At 29.6% G+C, this 22,647-nt stretch overlaps 1 protein-coding gene across 3 annotated transcripts; it reads left to right on the top strand.

Annotated features, from left to right (window-relative positions):
• Positions 1–906: 906 nt before the first annotated feature.
• LOC132943145 (short-chain dehydrogenase/reductase family 16C member 6-like) lies at positions 907–20,974 on the top strand. 3 transcript variants are annotated; one of them, XM_061011986.1, is made up of 10 exons: positions 907–1,242; positions 1,588–1,658; positions 7,292–7,366; positions 8,024–8,171; positions 8,977–9,131; positions 12,114–12,291; positions 19,560–19,689; positions 19,764–19,878; positions 19,969–20,094; positions 20,185–20,974. In XM_061011986.1, coding segments are annotated over exons 3-10 (927 nt in total). In that variant the 5' UTR covers positions 907–1,242; positions 1,588–1,658; positions 7,292–7,364; the 3' UTR covers positions 20,258–20,974. The 3 variants fall into 3 exon arrangements, with proteins under 3 accessions (XP_060867969.1, XP_060867968.1, XP_060867970.1); XM_061011985.1 differs by lacking the exon at positions 1,588–1,658; XM_061011987.1 differs by lacking the exon at positions 1,588–1,658 and having other exon boundaries at positions 7,169–7,366.
• The last annotated feature ends 1,673 nt before the right edge of the window (positions 20,975–22,647 follow it).

Below are 22,647 nucleotides of genomic sequence, written 5' to 3'. Positions count from 1 at the left end.
AGGGCCTAGCACCCGAATTAACTGGATTCCCTAACACCCTTAAAAATCCCTGAAAAATCATAATATATACCCAAAACCCATATAACCCGAATAACTTTGTTTTCAAAACACCCGAATCAACCAAAATTCGAATAAAACTTTCTGGTTAACCCAGAACCCGAATAATTTTGTTTTTACAATCTTTATGTAGGTAATATCATGGCTTAAGTATATTTAAGCCTTGGGTAATATATCATTTTGTACGTATTTCGTGTGGCGAGTTCGATTCTGTAGTCAGTTGATGAATAATAATAATAAATGAACAGGATTACAGGAACAATTTTGACAATCAATCATAGGTATAAATTCAACAATTATTTTCTTGAAAATAAAATCCAATAAAATCATTAATTTATTCTCAAAAGCCCCCTTAGCCCTATCGGTATGCCACTGATTTCAGGGTATTGATTATTGAGTATTGACGTATTGTGGGCAAGTACCTATAATATTATGTATTTTTTCTCCTCGTTTACTTCTTTGTCCTTTTCGAGTTTTTCGTCTCTGTTTTGATTGTTGGATCGAGTATTAGTCCTTTATACATTTAGTAATATTTGGGTGGCAATATCCGGAAATAGAGTATAGACGTCGGTCGGCAATAATATTATACTAATATCTTCAAAATATTAATACGCGCGTGTCCGACTATAAAACGATAACGATAACGCATATAATCGCAGCTATTATTTATACTGAAGCCATGATAATATACAACTTAGTTATATCATGACTGAAACGTGATGATCGTCATTCATACAATCATACCTATACGGTAGTTGGTATAAGTATAATACATAATATATTGGTCCGGCCGTCCGCGCAACCGCAGTGGGTGTCTGCCGCGGCGCTAGTAGTTATTTTGCTGCACACACCGGCACACCGCTGCTGTGTTGATTTTTTTTAAAAAAAGTATATATTATCTTTATAGGTATACCACGACACTGTTCGGTAACAATTCAGTACACCCGAGGGCGGCGCGTGACAACAGCTGTTCGGCGTTTACATAATAATATTATTATTGTTGTTGTTGGTGTTGTTGCTGAGTCCGGCGCGAGGACCGATCTCGTTCTACTCGCACTTTGTAGACCGCACTACCGCAGTCTCACCGTGTTCGTGCAGTCCGCCCCGTGCGCCCGTCGATGCGTTATTGCATGATATAATACGGTGCATTATACCTACGTGTTTTTGGCACGTCCACCGGCAAACGTAAGTTTTTGTTTTTAATAATTAACTGCAGTACTTGCACATGAGTTTATCTGTACATGTTTATTATTGTGAATTCGTTTATAAATATTGTAGGTAATAAATTTGTGCTTTTCGTTTTTATTTGCTTGTACTTCGGCGCTCGGCAAAGAGATTAGGTACTCGAGAATCGAGATTATCATTATCGTACCACGTACGTTATTGAAATAAATTTGTATATTTTTCTCTGTCAATACTATACACTTTAAGTATGGTTTAGGTACTAGCTTGTATGCATTTTCAATTAACTAGTCATAAACTTCTGCTTACTGGTTATTTCAGTGTTTTTATATGTATACGTAATTTAAGGTGTACGAGTTTATAATATGTGACATCGGTTTTCGTTCGACCATTGAGAACCAATATCCAAGAAGTAAAAAGTAAGTATAATCAGTGGCATCACGAACATATTTTTTGGCGCCAATTGCCCCAAACAATTTTAGGGTGTAAACATATTTCTATATTTAATTAGCATTGTATTGAATAAGTAATAATGTTGGTTTTAATTCGGTGCGGTAAATTAGCATTATACAATAGGTATATTTTACTGATTTACTCTTGGAGTCGGTAAATAGGTATAAAAACGCATGCTGTATCGTTGAGTGTAACACCAGGCGTGGATACAAACCTCTCCCCCCCGTATAGGTCATAGGAGGGCTGAAGCCAAGGCCTAAGCCTTAGGTGCTTAATATATTTCAAATATTCAGTTTATTCTCGGAGCAATACTATACTTAAAACATATACTTAAAACATATATTATATTGCTTATTGACATTTAGAAGTGATTTATAATCATAAATGTTTTCATCTAACTACCCCACCCCTTTTTAATTTCTAGATCGTGCCAACTTGGAACTAGGAAAATAAAACTTGGAAGATACATAAATAATATTATACCTTACAATAATAAATACCCTATTTATAGGTTACATTAATGTTAATTGATATTGCAAAATAATATCAATATTTAATTCAAAATTAAAAAATATATATACTTACCTACTTCGGAAAGTTTTAATGTTATGTGTGGGTATGGACTATGGGTAGCTCATCTTGGTATCTACAATATATTTTGCTCTAAAGGATAACTATGTTCGTAACGTATAACAAGTCGTCGCTGATTATATTAGTACTTAATTGTTGTAGTTGCTATAAGTACTTAAAATGTTCACAAGTTAAATTATTAACCTTGATTACGATTACCCACCTACTTAATACCAAAACAGTGAAGCACCAAGCACCAATCTGAGGAATATGTTGTGTTCCGTGTATGAGTATCAGAATATAATTGCAATTTTCAAACAAACATATTAAAAAATTAATTTTTTACTTTTTATTTAGACCACGAAATGAGTTTTTTTAATTCAGTTGATTTTGAGCAGTTAAATTTGATAGGAGAAAATATGTTTGATCAACATTATACAACGTTATGATGTGAAGCTTGGATACTAATACATTAACTCTTAAGATTTTAGTGTATACTTAACGTAAATTAATTATTATTTATGGACAATCTATAGTAATTTTAAAATATTTAAATTTTAAGCGTTCCTAAAAAACTTTAAATGTTTGAACTACCCATATTTAAATATTAATTTCGAAAGGACGTCATATGTAGTCCTGCTTCCAATATACGTGAATGGTTTTATTAAACTTTTAGAACATTCCTTTTAGTTTCTACCAGTAATTGCGCATGGAAGAAAATAACGTTCATTTTAAACCCCTAAAAATCCCTCCACCCTCGTGTTCACCCAGAATTTAAAAAGGTACGTGTTTTCGCATCAAAATTATAGTAATAAAAGTTATAAAATATTATTACCCACCAAACTATACACACAATGGAAATATGCAATGACTAAACACTTTAATCTAATTTTCTATATTGTTATTTTTTTTTAAATATACCTATATGTTATATATTTTTAATCTGACTATTGACTAAATACCTAATAAATGATACAGTTTTCCATAGTAATATTATTTATTTAATAGTCTCCAATCCATTATGGATTATTGTTTATTCGGTAGATTCAAACTTTTTAACTAAGAGATTACATTTTAACAAATAATAGGAAGTACCTAATAATTTATAGGTAGGATTATATATACAAAAAAAAAAGTGAAAGTATCGGTAACCAATGTAGTCGTAGCAGTATAATATATTATACTCAACGAGGAAACAGTTTTAAAATATTGTTAGTTGCACACGCCGGAAAGGAAAGTAAAAGTGTTAGCCACGTCTTTTATACGTTGTAATATAATATTTGGAAGAAATTGACCTACCTAATATAGGTATCTATTGTAAGATATAAATAAAATATATATATTTATAGTGATTAGCGACAAACTGCAGACGATAAAAAACGAATACCCAACCGATATTCCCATCCATCATAAATCGTCTCTAACCTACCTGTAGGTTCACCCGCGATCTTCGTTTTCTAGCCCTCTAAGCTTCTAAGTTTTTAGACTAGGTGTATATAAGTCATTATTTTAATTAATTAAATCGAACGATGTAGAGGCCATTTGATTAAGAGTATAAAAACAGATAGAATAAATTAGATTATACAATGTAGGTACCTAATCGGTATTATTACTATAATTGTTTATGTTTATTTACACTTTAGACTGCTTACTGATGATAATAAATATGATAGTAATTTTTATCATTCAAATTATTTTTCGATAAATAATTATTAATCATTATTAATTTAAGACTGCACGTACAAATAATAATTTCATACCATGCTAATTTAATAACGATGATTTATTTGTATACTAACTTGGTCCGTACTTATATAATATTATTGCTGAATAACTTTGTCGGTTTGATACTTTCTGTAATCATTGCATATATGGGATTGATACTTGATGTCCGGTGTAGTTTTTCCTTATCCCGATGATATTATTGTATTTGATTTATGCGGTATACAAAAATTTTTTTTGTAGTTTTTTCTTTTATGAAGAGTGTTTTAAAAGTAATAAGTATAACCCAGTTGTTGATTAAACATGTTCTCGTGTTTTACCTTTTTAGTTTTTTATTAGCTACCCTTACAAATGTTATGAAACACTATACAAATAATACAAACATGCTATAATATATATGCTATATTTATGCAGTATACAACAATTTTTTTTGTAGTTTTTTCTTTTATGAAGAGTGTTTTAAAAGTAATAAGTATAATCCAGTTGTTGATTAAACATGTTCTAGTGTTCATACCTTTTTTTATTAGCTACCCTTACAAATGTTATGAAACACTATATAAATAATACAAACATGCTATAATATTCAGCATGACTCAATGTATTAAAAATCAATTTTGGTTAGGTATTTTTGTAACTAATTATAAAAATAAAAATGGTGGGCAAATGGATGTCGCTCTGCAGTACCTACAGTAGGTTACAAGCGGGTCACTTTAATGGATGGTGTTAAATTCTAATTCAATGATAAACGATTCTGAGCGAAGATGGTCAGTCAGCCTATGATATATTACTAAGTACCTATAGTGTATGATATTATTGTGAATACAGTTATTAATTTACTTATTTACGTGGAGCTTTGTTTTACATATTTAATCCTTAGCTATCAAAGTTGAACATTTTATAAATTTTTAGTTACTAAATAGTTTGTAAATTTTCAATTCGTTAAAATTTGAACTTTAAATGATTTAAAAAAAAACGTGCCTGTGTATTTTTTAAATATTTTTCATCTGCTATCGTAACAATATATCAGGAGCCTTGTATTAATTTTGTACAATTTTTGCCCAAACAAATACAATTATATTGATATTTATGGAAAAATTAAATATTAAATTGTCCGTAAACAGCTCAAAACGAGTCATAATATTTTCAAAACTTTATGGTCTATAGAAAATAAAAATATAAATATTCAGTGAAATGTTCATATATTTACAATTTTTCGTTTTTGAATTACAACAAAATGAGAAAATCGCTATATGAGAAATCGAGTGAATATCCAATTAAATTTAAAAAGAAAATTTTTTATGAATTTTCAACTCAAAATAGTTTGCACATTTTCGTGATTTTTCAAACTGTAAGTGCTTATAAAAAAAATTTATGATTATAGATTTTTAATATTTTTCTAATATTATATATTGTAACAATATATTAGAAATTTTGTATTTAATTTTCAAGCTTTTTTATCCAACAAATAAAATTTTATGGACATTCATAGAATAAAAAAACTAAACAAATTGGAAACAGTATTTTTAAATATTTATAATAAAGTAATTTAATTATTAATTCAATATTTTGAAGATTTTTACTGAAGCATTTTTACTATCCTAAAGGATAAGAAATACGGTAGATCCGTTTTTAAAACATTGACAATTTTGGGTGAACCTAATCAGAAAGGTTCTATAAATTAGATAATTTATCACGTCTAATCTTCGTGACTTTAACATAGCCGATTGTTAATTTGCAGGCATAAATAAGTCTTATCTAGAAAACGAATAGGTACTGTTAATTATTGTAAAATATTTAGTCAGTTCTAAATTTTAAAAGTTTGAAAAATATTTTTGGCTCTATTCCTTAAAACATAGCATGTTAGGTTAGCGAACTCATTTAACTCGCAAATTGGCAAATCAATTATTATCATAATAATATACAGAAACTGATAAGTGGTAACTACATTGCATGTTCAGAGTGTGCATTTCGGACTTCCTTACTCGTCCATGCAATTATGTACAACACGTCTGCAGACTTTCGTACAAATGTATCCGGAATTCACATTTCGCGTAAAGCAGCTCGATCTCTCTATGTTGGGGAGAGAACTCTGCGATCGACAAAATATAATCATGTTTTTTCGGTACAAATAACGCGCACCTATATTATAATATAGTTAGGTACGATTGTACGAAAAATTTCAATATGCTGGTTAAATTATATATAGTTTGGTATATATTAGAATAATTTAGTCCTCCCGAGTATTTGTCGTATTGTAATATAAGTATTGTATTATATTACCGCCACATAACAATGATAATATTAAACAGTAAAACACTAGGTTTATGCCTACTATATACATATACCTACCTATTATATATTATAAAGGTACAGTTAACTATATAGCTGTAGTTAATGGATGAATGTGTTTGAACTTTAAACCACACATCCGACACCGCAAACCGCGAGTCGTATGGCCGTTTATCCGTCGATCGCGAGTGTATGTTATCTATATTAAAAACCGGAAGTTTTCCGACGACAACAATAGAGCGTACACACAAACACATTGATGTTCACAAATGATATCGTTATACATTTATACTTACATACATATATTATATTATGTACGGACACCCATGACAATAATATTTGTATATATATTATATTATATTATATGTGTGTGTTGTCGCGTGAACTGCAGGATTGGTTTAATGAAAATGAGGAAACGTACGAGTGAATGGACGCGTGTTAATATATTTTGTATGCGATGGGTGTAAAAAAATTAATTTAAAGAACGCTTTTATCTATTTTACCTGTAACGCCTATAAAAACTTATTTTTTTTTTTGAAAGATATAAATAGATTTTCGTTTGCGCTTTGTTGAAATGCAAAACCGTATTTTCGATTTCCATTATTGCAGCCTACTGTAGGTGTCACTCTATATGTGTAACTAAAAATATAGGAATACATTATATTAACTATATTATCCGTTCACCTAAAATAAACTTTAGTGTAGGTACCTACTATGAATAATAATAATAATAGAATCTTCATGGTTATAGTATATAATATATTATATAGAAATATAATGTGTAGAATATCGATCGAACCATCGATAATCGTTTTTTAGGCACACACCTTGTTGCGCCTCGTGCACTGATAATCTATGTGATATTATATAGATATACCAATATTATTTTCTGTAGGAAACCCAATATCACAAATTCACAAAACCAGTCATTACTCACTGGCAGGCTGTAGTTGCGTGTCATAACTCATAAACCGACAGTCGTCATAATATTGAACACCGTCGTAATTATTGATTTCAGACCAATCAGATCTCGTATCGTCGTGTAGTTCTACACAACTGCCCGACATATTTTAGAGTGTCAAACGTTCATCATGTGAGTATAATATTATTTAATAAATAGCAATCCTCAGTACTCTTATAAGTATATAAATACATATATAATATATAACTGCTGTCTGTTTAAAAATATTACGTCGACCCACCTTGTAAGTTAATAACCTACGAGTGACAATAATTGCAAAAAAAAACCCGTATTAATTACAAATAACTGTTATTCATTTTAAATTTATTGTTTATTTGTTATACATTATTTTGTAAGAACGCTCTCGTATATTTTAATTCTGACTATAGGCACATTGAATAGTATTTAATGACGTTCTTATTTAATTATCAATATGCAGCTAATTTTTTTACCACATATACCTAATCATTTTATAAACAGTTTTTTTTTTGGAAATTTTAAAATTATTTTGAAATTGTCAAGACTAAAGACCAGTGGCGTGACCAGTTTATTCCCTCTCCCCCCTCCCCCCATTATCCAATAAATCCCCTTATTTGTGTCTTTGGTATTACCACCATAATTCATTTTAATGTATTATTATAGTTATAACATCCCCCATTTGAAAATGTCTGGGCACGCCACTGCCAAAGATTGAATTCCTTTAGCGGCTAATCTCCCCTAATTCTTCTCTTATATTACGTGGTTATTTTATTACGTAGTTTTAAACACACGTAATTTTCTCCCTCGCAGGACCAATCAAATGGATAAAATGAAGTGGTCCAGCATCTTCGTGGAACTGGTGCTGCTGTTGGTTAAAAGCGTTTACTACATTGGCGAGACCATTTATTACATGTTCGTACCGTTGCCCGAAAAATCATTGGCTGACGATATCGTTTTGGTAAGTGCAGATCAGATATCCACTTGGTATTAAAAAATAACCAACAATAATCTTTGCAGGGTTTCAATAATTTTGACGTACCCAATAATCATTGAAATATTAGTTTTGAATATTTTTCTTGTTATTGTTTATTTGTTTCGTGCTCTGCATTTTTTACTGTAGTATTTATATAATATGAGTATACGACAGTTGGACTATTATAGAGCAATGGTAATGACTAATGAGTAATGACTATGATTACAATAATGTTGACTATAAAATAACGATTAAAGACTTCCTCCTACGTAACGGTATAACGTACGAGTAGGTATAATATAGATCACATTTTATTTAATACTTGAACTCTAGTACAAAATACATTTAATATTTCAAAATAAATTAATTTAATTAGCCACAATCAGTTACTGTCCAAGTGTCCAGTACAATAATATGAAGAAACAACTAAAAATCATAATAATAATTGATAACATATTACAGGATAAACTATATATTGAGTTCTAAAAAAATTTCAGGTTAAAATATAAGACTTAAAAAAATTCACTTACATTGTTGCATTGTAACATTTTTAAAAATATGTATCTTAGTATACCTAATTGTAAATAACACTTTTTTAAGATTTGTATTACCTAAACGATAAATTAAATATATACATATCATTATTTTTTTTATAATAATTATATATTTTTAGAAAAATATATAATTTAAACACAAATAATATTTTATTACAATTGTTTAAGAAGTTGCTTTGTTGCATTTTTCAATGCCTTACTCATTTACGTAATAATATGTATTTGTATGTACATAGATCACAGGCACAGGACATGGAATAGGGAAATGTTTGGCGATGCAGTTCGCCGACGTGTCCGCCAAAGTGGTGTGCGTCGACATCAACGCACAGTCGAACGCGGAGACCGCAAAGGAAATCAACGCCAAGTGGAAAGGAAAAGCTTTCGCTTACACGTGAGTGTACAATGTATACATATAGTGTTTACTGATTGTAATATTTTATAAATTATATTATGGTGTCCAGATTTCTGCAGAGATAAGTATGGCTTTACTGGCGTAGCTAGAGATGGCCGGCGTTTGAGATTGCATTCTTTGGGGGTATTATAGCTAAACATAACAAGAATAATATTGTTCAAAAACTAGTTAACATAACTAATGAGTAGTGACGAAATCTCGAGGGTGGTATAGACCAGGCGTTTTCAAACATGGTCGCGGCCCAAATACGAATAATTATGATCATATATTTATGAATTATAAATGTGTCGCCAAAAAATTAGTTGTAAAAATGTTATTAATATAAGTAATATGACTTATGAGAACACATGACAATGAATATTAATGAACATTAATAGTTTCTTTTAATTTTAGTAATTTAAAAAAAATTACGTTGGGGGCGGGTGGGTATAGCTCCTTATTATTTTCAAAAATGTCACACGAAAATTGGGTAAATAGTAAATACCCTGGGTTGCCAACACACGCAAAGGTTAAGAACTACTGGTATAGACCACCTTACCCCTTGTGTTGACGCCACTGTCTGATAAGGTACTTACGCGCTTACCCTGTAGCGTCTAGAACTCGAGACGCGTCGATTAGCGTCGATCTACTATAGGTTCAGACATGGTCGGCGTCTAGACGTCATGACGCTGTGCTGTTCCACCGTTCGACGCTGCAGGGAAAACCTACCTTAAGGTACTTCTACACAGTGCACACGTCTTACGTGTAATATTTAACATCATATCAATACATCAATTTTTTATATTGCCCTATAATATAATTAATTTAATATATTTAAACAAAACAGAACACGTGTATGGATTCAAATGTCATTCAATAATATAATATTATTATATCAACAAAATTCAAAAATCGATGGTTAATATAACAAACATACTTATATTGTTTATATTTTATAGTTTTTTTTTTTTTTTTATTTGCTTTCGGTATAAACCATTACAGCACAACAATTAATATATAATACATATTTTATAGTTTATTCGTATCTTACTAAATGTGTGAATACTGGTTCAGTGGTTCTATATTATATTATATGCGTGTCGCGTGCGCACGGGGTATGTAGATGCACTTGTTTTAGAGGGCACATAAATAGTCTCAGACAACACTTGACTCTCAGTTCATAATTTTGATTGGTGGTACATGATATAGCGATATGATTTGGGTCATATGGACTTGTTTTTAAATTTACTGTGAGTGGCTCTTAGTAATTTAAGGCCTTGGGACCACCGCGGGACCTTTGTTGTAAGAAAGAGATAGCTAATAGTTTGGGATACCCATATCTTTATAGGTCATCTAAGATGCATTGATGCCTCATAGACCATTGATATACACGGGAAGCACAGGGGCATAAAACCAACCTGAGTAGATAGCTATGGTTAACAGTGATAAATTTATAAAAAAAACATCTTTACCATGAGTTAGTAATCAAGTTACTTATCTATAGTTATCCTACCGCAGTTGTTATTTCTGCGTAGTGCGCGAAGTAAAGAAAAATAAATCCAGCATAATATTATGTATTTATATGCTATGGTCATTGTTAGGGTCAATGCCTCATTGCCTCAATCTTTTACTGTGAAAAAAAAATAAAAAAAACTAATTATTTTCTAATAATAAGTAATAACTATATGTGATATGTTTATAATCTAATACCATGTACGAGGGGGTGAATCCAGAAATGTTTTATTGGCGGGTGGGGAGGGCGAAAAATTGTCTTTATACTTACGACTAAGCTGCATAAATTGTATTATAATAATAATATTACATAAAAACTTAAATCAACAAAATGTATGCTGGGCACCAGAAATTCATAAAATAAAAATTGGATCCATAATATTATATACATATTATACATAAATATATAATACAATCCTATTTTTAGTGATTTGGTATGGTGGTGGGGGGAGGTTGCCCTCCTCCCTTTGTATCCGAGCCTGCCATGTACATTAATTTTAAGAGTATTTATATAATGGGGCACATTAAATCAGCCGCATACCCTGCGAACAAAGTCTGTGCACCGTGCACGCCTATGTAGTATAATATATAGGTATAAATGTTTATACTACAATAATATTATAATATTATCATGTGTCAGAGTCAGACGTCAGACGTGTCAGACGACAGTATCTATATTAAAATATTGTAAGTATTGTGAGATTAAGACATGACATGAGTGAAATCTGTTTAGTTCTATAATTATCGAATAACAATCTTTTGATTCAATAATAGATTGCCTGATAGCGGAACTTCAAGAGTTTATATGTTATTCATGCGTAATATAAGTATATGACTCACCTTAGGTACTATAATAAACGTTATTTTCTTACATCTACGAATAATGGTTCCAAAGCGGCCTTTTATTATCACGTAAAATAAATAATATTTCATTAGTCTTATTAATGTGATTAATTATTGTTTTTTATTATACTCTAATATTTCAAATACTTTCGTCCTTCGTCAGTCGTCATACTGTAGTGTTGGTTTTACGATTTACGATATAAAAGTACAATGACTATAATAGTAGGTACCTATGTAATATGTATAATATATATAATACATACACAATACATAGTAATACGTCTGTCATCTGTGTATTATTCAAGTATAAGTGTATAACAAAGGGGTTGCTAATAAATAATTATAACTGACAGTGAAAACTAATACCCACCTGGCACCTGATAAAATTAAGACTTATATTAAACAATTTGTTATTTGTATTGTTTTGAGAGGGCGCGGGGCGCCCCGTCTCTGTTTATTTGAAAACCGTTTCTGAAGAGACTTTTGAGTACTTTTGGTGTCCTCTAGCTTCATCTGCGCAAGTGTTGACTATAATGTTTCTTCAAACAAATTATTATTATTTATTAAAGACTTTCTGGTATAATTATTTAGTAAATACTAAATATTATTTTGCAACTGGATTTTCAGATGCGACGTGTCGACGTTGGAAAAAGTCAGAGAGTTGGGCGAAAGGGTCAAGAGCGAAGTAGGCACTGTTACCATTCTGGTCAACAACGCAGGGATAATGCCATGTAAACCTCTCGAAGCTCACGACGAAGCCACAATAAGGAAAATATTCGATATCAACGTGTTTGCTCATTTCTGGGTAAGTGCCTCGAACTCGTCGGGGAAAAAAAAATAAAATAATAAAAAAAAATTAACGTCAAATATTCCTATGTCTGAATGGACATTATCTCTTTACCGACTGAGATAAATATATTTTTAATTCTAACAAATAATGCATCTAAATCACGTTTAGTATTACGCACTAAAAATTGATAGAATACATTAATTCCTATACATGATATTATAACAATATTACATATTATCAGTGGCGTAGCCAGGGGAGTTTGGGTGTTTGACCCCCCTCCAATTGACATTTTTCACATAATAAATGAATGATTTATACACGAAAACTGTAAAAAACTTGATTTAATTTATAATATACCTACTCCCCCCCCCCCATATCAAAATCCTGGCTACACCACTGCATTTTATTATCATTAACCGTTAATAGTTTATTTTTAAATTTAACGAAATTAATTTTAAATGATTAAAAAACAATACCCACCACAAAACACTAAATACACACGTGCCACAAAAAAATGTATAGCAGGTATAAGAAACTTTGTATAATATTGTATGTGTGTGTATTTTTATTAAAGCAGTTCAGCGAGTAATATAATATTCGATCCATAATAGTTATATTCCAGTAATACCGGTAATTACTGAGTAATTATATAATAAATACAAGATTGTCCAATGGGTGAAGAATTAACTTTATTTCATTAACTCGGGATTGGGAAGTATCATTTTAAAATCTTGATGATGTGTATAAAATTACAGACTTTGAGTACCTGCAGTCTGTATAGTTTTATACGGAAGTCGTGGTTCTTAAAACATTATATTAGCGATAATCAGACTGGATTTTATTATTGTCATTTTTTATTTACAGGACGTTATGTTAGACGTAGATTTTTTTGTCACGTTTTTCGTTATATATTAAACCTAGTTTTGTTTAAAATAAATAATTTAATAATTGGAATAATAGTTGATAAACCTACCCAAAGATAAAATATTATACAATTTGTAATATATATTATACATTATAAAATACTATACATACACAACAAAATATACAGCAGTAAATACTGACTATTGAGTGTTTGATAATATTAAGATTTGAGATTTGAGTGATATATGAATCCCGTGATTCCAATGTAGAACAGGAACATAACACTTGCGATTAATTATAATGAATAGTATGTATACCAATTACCAGCTAATACCTATATGTAATATGTACAATTTACATATATTGTTTATTGCTATATATATAATTAGTAATCACCTATTCACCTATTATAGACCATATTAGTATTTACATGAACTTTGAACACATTAAAACTTTCTGTTAGTAAACGTAAACAGAATTAACAGATATCGTATGCCGACATGCCCTAATTGCATATAACTAATAATTAATAATAATGATAGTCGTAATGTTACACAATAAAATATTGAAGTCAGAGTCGTGAGTACCCCCTACCGAAGATTCTGACTTATATTTGTAACACACGGGGGTGTATCCCTCAAAATAAAAATAATCAACTATGTTTGCCAAGTCCAGGTGCCAACTATTTTTTAGGCATTTACCCCAAAATTGAATACATCTTTATGTGGAGTGTGTCATTAGTTTACCGATTTAAGTATAAAAGATATAAAATTGCATTAAAAGATAGTAAGAAAAAATTATTTAGCTCTACAGTAAATTAAATGTTTACCAATTATTTCAATTAAAAGTATTAATGCATTTACTAAACTTAAGAGAATCGTATAGTTAATATATAATAAACGATTGAACCAAAATTAATAATCTGGCTATCAACATTTTCAGAAAAAAAAACCGTACAAGAATCCATTCAAAAATATATTTATAATCATTTGAAAAAATAAAATTAATTTTGCTGTTGGCACAACTGCGTGCTTAAAATTTTTAAATTGTGATAAAACAAAACTCAGTTAAAAATAAAGAATAACTCGTCTTTCTTCGTTTTTTTTTAAATTCCATATTATCAATCCATAATCATTAAAAAAAACATCGCGTACAACATAAGATACACTGTGTACATATATCCCCACATCTATAAAATAATTACATCAACTTGTTTTACGTTTTAATTTAAATCATCCCCCAAGTCATAATACAGACAACAATAAATTACGAATTTGGCAACAATGTATTTATCTATCAGAGCCTATCTATCCTTATATATCAGGCTCATAGCCCATAGGTAGGTATATAATAATATTGTTCTATGATTATATACCTTGTGTCCACAAAAACAGGGTACACAGAAGAGTGACGTTGTTACGCATGCGCAAAATACAAGAGACAAAAAATTCGTAGGAATTCATGATCCAATTGTTTAGCCGCATGTCCCGCAAACAGAATTCAAAAAAAATGTATAAGTACCTTATACTGAGTAATATAAGTAACTGAGTTATTATAGAGGTCAGAGTGTAGATACCATGTTTTTGTGGACATACGCTATAAATAATAATTATATACATGTACATTATACATAGATCAGTATAGTGACGAATGACGATGTCCGAAAGAACTTTAAAGCCTATGACGTACGTAACTATTTTAAAACCTAAACATTTTATATTATAATATAATATGATTGTAGGTATAAATAAAAATTCCGTTCCGGAGTGACGGAGACGAATAAATACTATGAATGTCTAATTACCATTATAAATTATAATACACTCGCGAATTGCGATGATTAAGCGTAAAGGCACATAATATAATACACTATAGTCTATAAGTAATAATAATAATATAATATAAGTAATACGTTTATATTTTATATTGTATATTATATTATTATGCTCCTATGCATAATTATTGTCCGCGCTGTTATTAAAAAGAACCGATTGTCTTTAAATCGTGTATAATAATAGCTATACTTATAGAGTACAAATGATTGATCATTATTGAGGCGTATTTTTGTAAATTATAAAGCATTTAAAATGATTAGGTACCTAGTCATTTATTGACTTGGTACCTACACGCAAATTAAACCTTGGCTTTAGGGGTCATATAATTACTCAAAACAAAAAATGACAATTGTTCTCCAACGTATTACGTGTAGGCATATCGCGATTATAAAAATCGACTAATCATTTTCTGTCTATAGTCTATATAGTATATGGTAATTTATTTTTTGTATATATGTATTATGTATATAATATAATAATAGATGGAAATAACAAAACCTATAATTGGCTATTACAGTAATGGACATAGGTAATCATACAATTTTATATAATATTGTTGTCAATATTATAAAATAATATCTATCGATGATAATGATGGTATTTACTGAATGGTCTGAATTTTGTTCGTCCAAGTATTCCTCAACATTGGAGTACAAATGAGGTAGGTACCTATAACCAATATGGCTACCTAGTAAAGATACCTACATGTTTATTTATTATGGAACTTCTTATATAATACGTAAGAACTTTATTATTTTATACATATTATCTATCCAAAGTTGAGTAAGTTTATTCAATTAATTTAAGTTAAGTTACTATAATTAGTTGAGTAAGTTTATTCAACTAATTTAAGTTAAGTTACTATAATTACCTATCCTATATAGGTACCCATTTGCAATTTTCATGATATACACTTGCACATGGGCTCAAAAAATTGAAATGTAAATAACTTAATTTTACAGATTTATTGTATAAATATATAGGTACCTATATATATTACTTAATAGCACGTGCTGTTTGCCGTTTGGAATAATTACCACCCAAATTAAAATATAGTCCAATATAGTATTGTTACTATTACAGCAGAACTTTCATTTTTTATGCATTTAAATTACATATTTACATAATATTATATGTAGTATTTTGATTTCTTCAGTGCTTATCTATTTGACATTTCCATACTTAAATGAAAAAAAAAAGAATCACGCGTACGTTATCGATCGGTATTGATGTTCATCATCGTTTTGGACTCATAAGAATAAAATCGTTTTCGAAATAGTATATTCTTTTGTGTATGTTCATAGTTCAGACATTAATAATGAAAAATCTAACAACCACAAAATGTTCATCCAATATTCTGTGTAGGTATAACAACTCTTTATACGCATATTATTACATTGTTACCGATATTAAGTTTATATTTCCAAGCAATAGCTGCAGTAGTATAGTATATTACTATACGTAGTACATACATATACCATATTGTGTACTATTTGCTCATACATATTTATATTATTGTAATTTCAACCTATTCTCAAAAAAAAAATCCAAAAAAAAGCCAGAGGTTCCGCGAAATACAACAATACTATCGTATCTATAATAAATAAAAACTTATAAGACGTTTTTATCGGATCCATCTAAGTAGGTCTTTATAATTTAATGATATCGCATGGCTTACTGACGTAGGTAGTCATATTGGTAATATAGGTACTCTTATAACGTACATGTTGCGATTTGTTATTTTTTATATTATACCAATGATGTTTAGTTGGATAATAATTTAGATATTATCAGTTATCAATAGAGTTCATCGCGCTTCAGGTGCCCTATATTCTACATTATCAAGTTTTGTATAGGTACCTGTCCTATCTATTATATACCAGCATACTAAAATTATAGATTACCTATTTTTTAAGGTGATTCCACCCGGTGATTTTCTGTCTTTGTCTAACACACGCGCAACATTGTATTTTAAACGTGTTTTTCGCCAAACATATCAATTGATCTAATGAAGCGATAAGAATTCTGAAAACAGATTTGAATTCGTCGTCAAGTCTACTTGAAATCGACTTTCCCACATTTTTGATATTATTCCCCAAATTCCAGAAAACGTCATATTAAAAAAGAGTATTTAAACAGTTTTGTATTTCAATTTTTGGAGAAGCTAAAATCAAAAAATCAAAACTGTGGGAAAGCCAATTTCAAGTAGACTTGACGACGAATTCAAATCTGTTTTCAGAATTCTTATCGCTTCATTAGATCAATTGATATGTTTGGCAAAGAATCCGTCTAAAATCCTATGTCGCGCGTGTGTTAGACAAAAACACAAAACTCATGGTATGGAATCCCCTTAATGTAAGCATTGTGCTATCACATAATCCAGTGAAAAAATATCGCGTTTGCCTATATAACACTAACATTGTGTTCATGATGCGTCAAAATTGACAAAACGACTCTTTATCGTAGATATACCTACAAAAATTGATTAAATCCATTCATTTAAATTAAAAATCTCTCTGCGTCTGCATAAGAGATACGATAATATTATACTTGTAGGCACTGTTTGGAAATTATAATGCTTTTAAAAGTTAAAATACAGTTAATATATTAAACCTACTTAATATGTACCTAGTTATAAATATTATTTTCAAATTATTTATTTTTAACCTATCGACTTTGCATAATATAATGAGTATGCACGAGTTATGATCACTAAAGGTCAATAAAAATGTGCTAATATACTTATTATATTAACTATTTACAGGATGTAACAGAAATAGCTGTTATTAACCAACTAGGTACGAAAGATTTTGTTCTATTGAAAATGTATTTTTTTTAAATATAAAATTACAATACCTGATCATAATAATTTATTAAATTTAATAATTTGTTTTTCATTGATTGGAATACAAGTTATTATATTGTAAGTTATACCTAATTATATTTGTCAGTTTTTTTTCTGTTACACCTTTATATTATGAGGTACGTAACAAACATTGATTTTAAATACTGTATTTATAATCAATGAAATATGATATTACTTAGGTACTTAGGTATTCATCAGAATAACTTTCTAAGGTTTCAGCCGATTAACAACTACCTATGTATCCTGTGAACAGAGCCGTGTCAAGCAATTCAGCGCCCCGGGGCAATTCGCGCCTCTTCCCTACAATTTGTGCCACATGTAGCATATTAAGCGCAAATAAAGGCGCTCCTTACTTTTACAAAACTTTGGCGCCCTGGGGCAATTGCCCCCCCCCCCCCCCTTAACACGGCTCTGCCTGTGAATCATTTAGCACAGTAACACGCCGTGTTAAAATCGGTTCGATGATAACAATTTGTTAGTTTGCATATTTTAAGTAATATTAGTATAATAGTATAACACGTTTTCCGTTAAATAAGTCGAATCGATATCAATGACACCGGTGGCTCATGTATATTAATTAGCTAAGGTACATCAAAATATTATTATCTTTATATAATACATAATACATTTACTAATGAGGCGTCTTATAGAAGTGGCTTAAAATCACAGTTATACAACAACAATAATTCGTCATGTTAACAATAATAATCAGGATTAGAATTTCTGAAATTTCATACGACAGTACGGCACAAAATAATTCATGACATAAAATTATACATTTACAATTTTGAATGATCTAATTAAGTAGTATATTTTTCTCCTTAGTCCTTTTCTAATAAAATTGTAGTGTTAAATAAAGTTCAAACTGCTTATAGACATTGGTCGGCACTCGGTAAGACGGTTATAACTAGCTTACTAAGGAAATCATTTATAGGGTTAAAAATGAGTGAGTTACCAATTGAAAAATCCAAGTTCAAGCCATCCGATGATAACTATATAATTATAGGGTACCTATACTTTAATTATGTTAATATGTCTACGGTTTGTTTATTATACAACAGAGAGCAAGAGATTTTATTGTAAATTTGCCTAATTTACAAATATTTGAAATTCAAGTATAATTTGCGAAAAAAAAACTAAAAGAATTCAGTATTTCACTAGGTTATATTTGGTGTTTTATATAACACCTTGAAAACATTGTTCAGTACCTATAGGTTATATTGTATAGGTAGTAAATAGTAATAGTATAATAACACCGAACCATTCCGTTTCACAATAATGAATAGAGACAAATGAAACAGAAAGAGAAAGATTACCTAATAGAAGTCGAAGTTAAAAAGTACATAGGAACAATAATCATTGATTTTAAATTACTAATTTATAATTTTAAATTATATAATCGATACTAATCGTACAGCACAATATAATAGACTTTATGAGCGTTATGGCTTACAATTTTCCAACGTAAATTGAAAAAAAATAATATTTTAAGTAATAAAAGTAAGCAATTTAAAATGTCTATAAATAATTAAAAAAGAGCCTAAACATCCCAAACATTTTATCATGTCTAGAAATTAATAAGATAAATATTTCGTGAAAATTAATTATGGTCTAGAGTATACTAACATTTTAAAATGTAATGATATGCATTTAACCAATTTGTTGATGATGATTTAATTTCTAGAATAATGAGTTAATACATTTTGTCTTACACGTAGATGCTCGATACATTTTTGCCGGGAATGAAAGCGCTGAACAAAGGACATTTAGTATTCTTGTCGTCGATGGCCGGTATAATTGGCTTGAAGAACTTGGTACCTTACTGTGCGTCCAAATTCGCAGTTAGAGGTTAGTGATTGTTGGCTCGCCACAGACACAGACAATAATAGGCGGTCATCACCTAAATATTGCTTTGGTTTTAGGTCTAGCAGAAGCGATAATGGACGAGTGCAGAGGAGATGGCTTCACAAATCTCAATTTCACCTCTATTTTCCCGTATATGGTCGACACCGGTCTGTGCAAGAAACCTATAATTCGGTAAGTCCGAGTGATGCAACACAATATTTATATACAACCACGAATGGTGTTTGTAAACGTTTTACTGATAAAACAATTATTTTAAAATAGCTTTCCAAGTTTGTTACCACTCGTAACGCCTGAATCGACAGCAAAAGAAATAATATCGGCCGTCAGAAAGAACCTGTTTGAACATTCCATTCCAAGTCCATTGCTCGCCCTCAACAACATATTTAGGTAAATCAAAATTATTTAATATTATAATGTCTAACACGACAGCTGTGTGCTAAAATACACATTGTGCTTCATTGTTCTTACTCGTTATAGGTGTTATCCGTATAAAATGGCAATGGACTTTAAAGATTTCATGGGTGGTGGCGTTGATGCACATGATGATTAATAATTGTCAAGCGCGCGTGAAAACAAAATCCTACCGAAATAAATATATTCATATAATACAGTTCGTATAATATTCTATAATAGCCATACACAGCTAATATAGATCAATTGCGTACTATTTTATACATTATTATATGAAACTCTGAGTTTGTATAGTACATTTATACTACATTTGTGGGTAGCAATTATTTTTGACTTCAGTAATTTAATACTCTAAAGATCCTAACTTTAAGAACAAAACCTGCCTTAAGCTTTCAGACGCACTCTGCTCTGCTTATTGTGATTTTGTTTATAGATATTATGTACTTTTTTAATGTATGTTAATTTGTTTTAATTTTAGCTATTCGTAATACAATGGCATGTACTCTAACTTATCTAATTTGATATAATTCATAAATTTTATTTTTCTAATCACAAGCACAATTATCAATGTTTAAACGTGAACAATTTGTATTTAAAAAAAAAAATATTTAACTAAAATGTAATTAAGAAAATATTTAGAAAACTAAGACTGTTATTGTATTGAATACTTGCCTAACTTAAATACATTTATATATGTAATTAATATACTGAAATTTGGTATTTGAGTTAAAGAAATTTAAATAAATGTATATTTTTTATTTGTGTAATAATACATGTACCAAATTATAGACATAAAAATAAATCTATTTATACAAAGAGGAGCTTAAACTTCCAATACAATATTATTTTCATCATATTTTATGTGTTTTGATATTATATCAAATTATTGTTTTATTAAAGTCTGAAAAAAATAATGAGTGGGCATTGTTAAAATTGATGTGATGTGTTATTCATCTCCATTTTATCAATAAATTTATCTAAATATTTTAATCTCGGTTTTAACCAATTTTAGTAGCGATAAACAACATTTTGAAAAATAATGGAAATATGTATAAATGAAAATAGTAAATAATTAATTTGTCATCAAAAACATTCGCTCAATTATAAAACTTTATTGATTTTTGGGCTAATATAAGAACATTAATTAGAAAATGATGTGTAACATATTCTGTTAAGCACATTCTTATAAACTTTTTTACCAAGCATACAATTTTTTATCATTATTTAAAGAAAACAAACTAAAAATAAGGTTATCAGAGTACGTATTTGGACATACTAGACTCACACATTTTCATCTAATGTGTAAGGAGTCCGAACACAGGTACGAAACGTGCCTCAGTGAGCTTACTGTCAAACAGATATTCTTAGAATGCTCCACTTACCAAAACGCCCAACATAATTAAATATAAACACCATTTGACTCAAAGAAGAATTATGCTCCGGACAAGAAAAAAGAAACAGACTTCATTTTTAAGATTACGCAATGCGCATGTGATCGTCAGATATTAATACCCATAATTAATTTTTTATAGGATCAACCAATATTCCTCATAAGATCAGCTGGTTGACCACACCTGCTATATGGCTGTATTTGTATTATATATTGTAATTATTACATTTTTTCAAAACAAATTTAACTACATTTACTTTGGTAAAATAATAGCAAATAAGTAAAAGTTTGTAATTTTTCATTGGTGTGAAATAATTAAATGCTGTTCGCATTTTTAGGAATAAAAAGTTAATGTATTAATTCATAAATAAATACATAAATAAATCATACATAAATCATTGAGGTTCTGACCTTATTGATTTATGTACAAAAAAAATGATATCTCATTATTTTAAATATACGTGGTATGGGGCAGGAGTCTCCAACCTTTTTTTACGGTGGGCCAAATTTGAGATACGCTTTGGCATCGAGGTCCAACATTTTTAGAAGAATAGAGCGGTTGAGAAATTGAAGAATAGATACGATTTATTTTGAAAAATGAATGATTGTTTACATACTTTTTTTATTTTATAACGAGTTTTTCTATTATTAGTTAGTGTTAGTACTTAGTATATAGGTATAAATTACTATTATAAGCTGTTACGAATAACAACAAAAGAAAATAATAATTAATTCAATAAATTGAAAACAATGAAAACTAAATAAAATTAATATAATAAATATATTATTTTCAAAACATTAATTAGTTTGGAGGGCCAGATAAAAAATCTTGGCGGGCCGGAGGTTGGAGACCCTGGTATGGTGAAACATAAGAGGGTCAGTTCTTTAAATGTTTAAAAGTAAATTCTTAGCTATAGGTTCTTTAAAAATGGTTCTTTAAAAAGGTGAAAAGTGGTGATTTGAGAGTTTTTTACATAACTAAATACATATTTTAAGTAATTTTTAAAATTTTAAAACATGCATCCAAAGTGACTTTAATAGTTTAATTGATGTTAAATTTAGGTAAATTCTTAGTCCTCCCCCTCCTAGAAACTATATAAATCCCCCCCCCCTATACTTAGGATTCAGAATCATTAGAT

The sequence above is a fragment of the Metopolophium dirhodum genome, chromosome 4 (assembly GCF_019925205.1).
Source record: "Metopolophium dirhodum isolate CAU chromosome 4, ASM1992520v1, whole genome shotgun sequence".
NCBI lineage: Eukaryota > Metazoa > Arthropoda > Insecta > Hemiptera > Aphididae > Metopolophium > Metopolophium dirhodum.
Note: the sequence above shows the minus strand (reverse complement) of the source record. Positions and strands in the feature narration are given on the sequence as shown.

What these genes read in the sequence shown, in the direction of transcription:
- LOC132943145 (XM_061011985.1), top strand. An exon ending in GGAAAAGCTTTCGCTTACAC is followed by an intron (nt 9,132 to 12,113) that starts GTGAGTGTACAA and finishes CTGGATTTTCAG; the next exon opens with ATGCGACGTGTCGACGTTGG. An exon ending in TGCAAGAAACCTATAATTCG is followed by an intron (nt 19,879 to 19,968) that starts GTAAGTCCGAGT and finishes ATTTTAAAATAG; the next exon opens with CTTTCCAAGTTTGTTACCAC.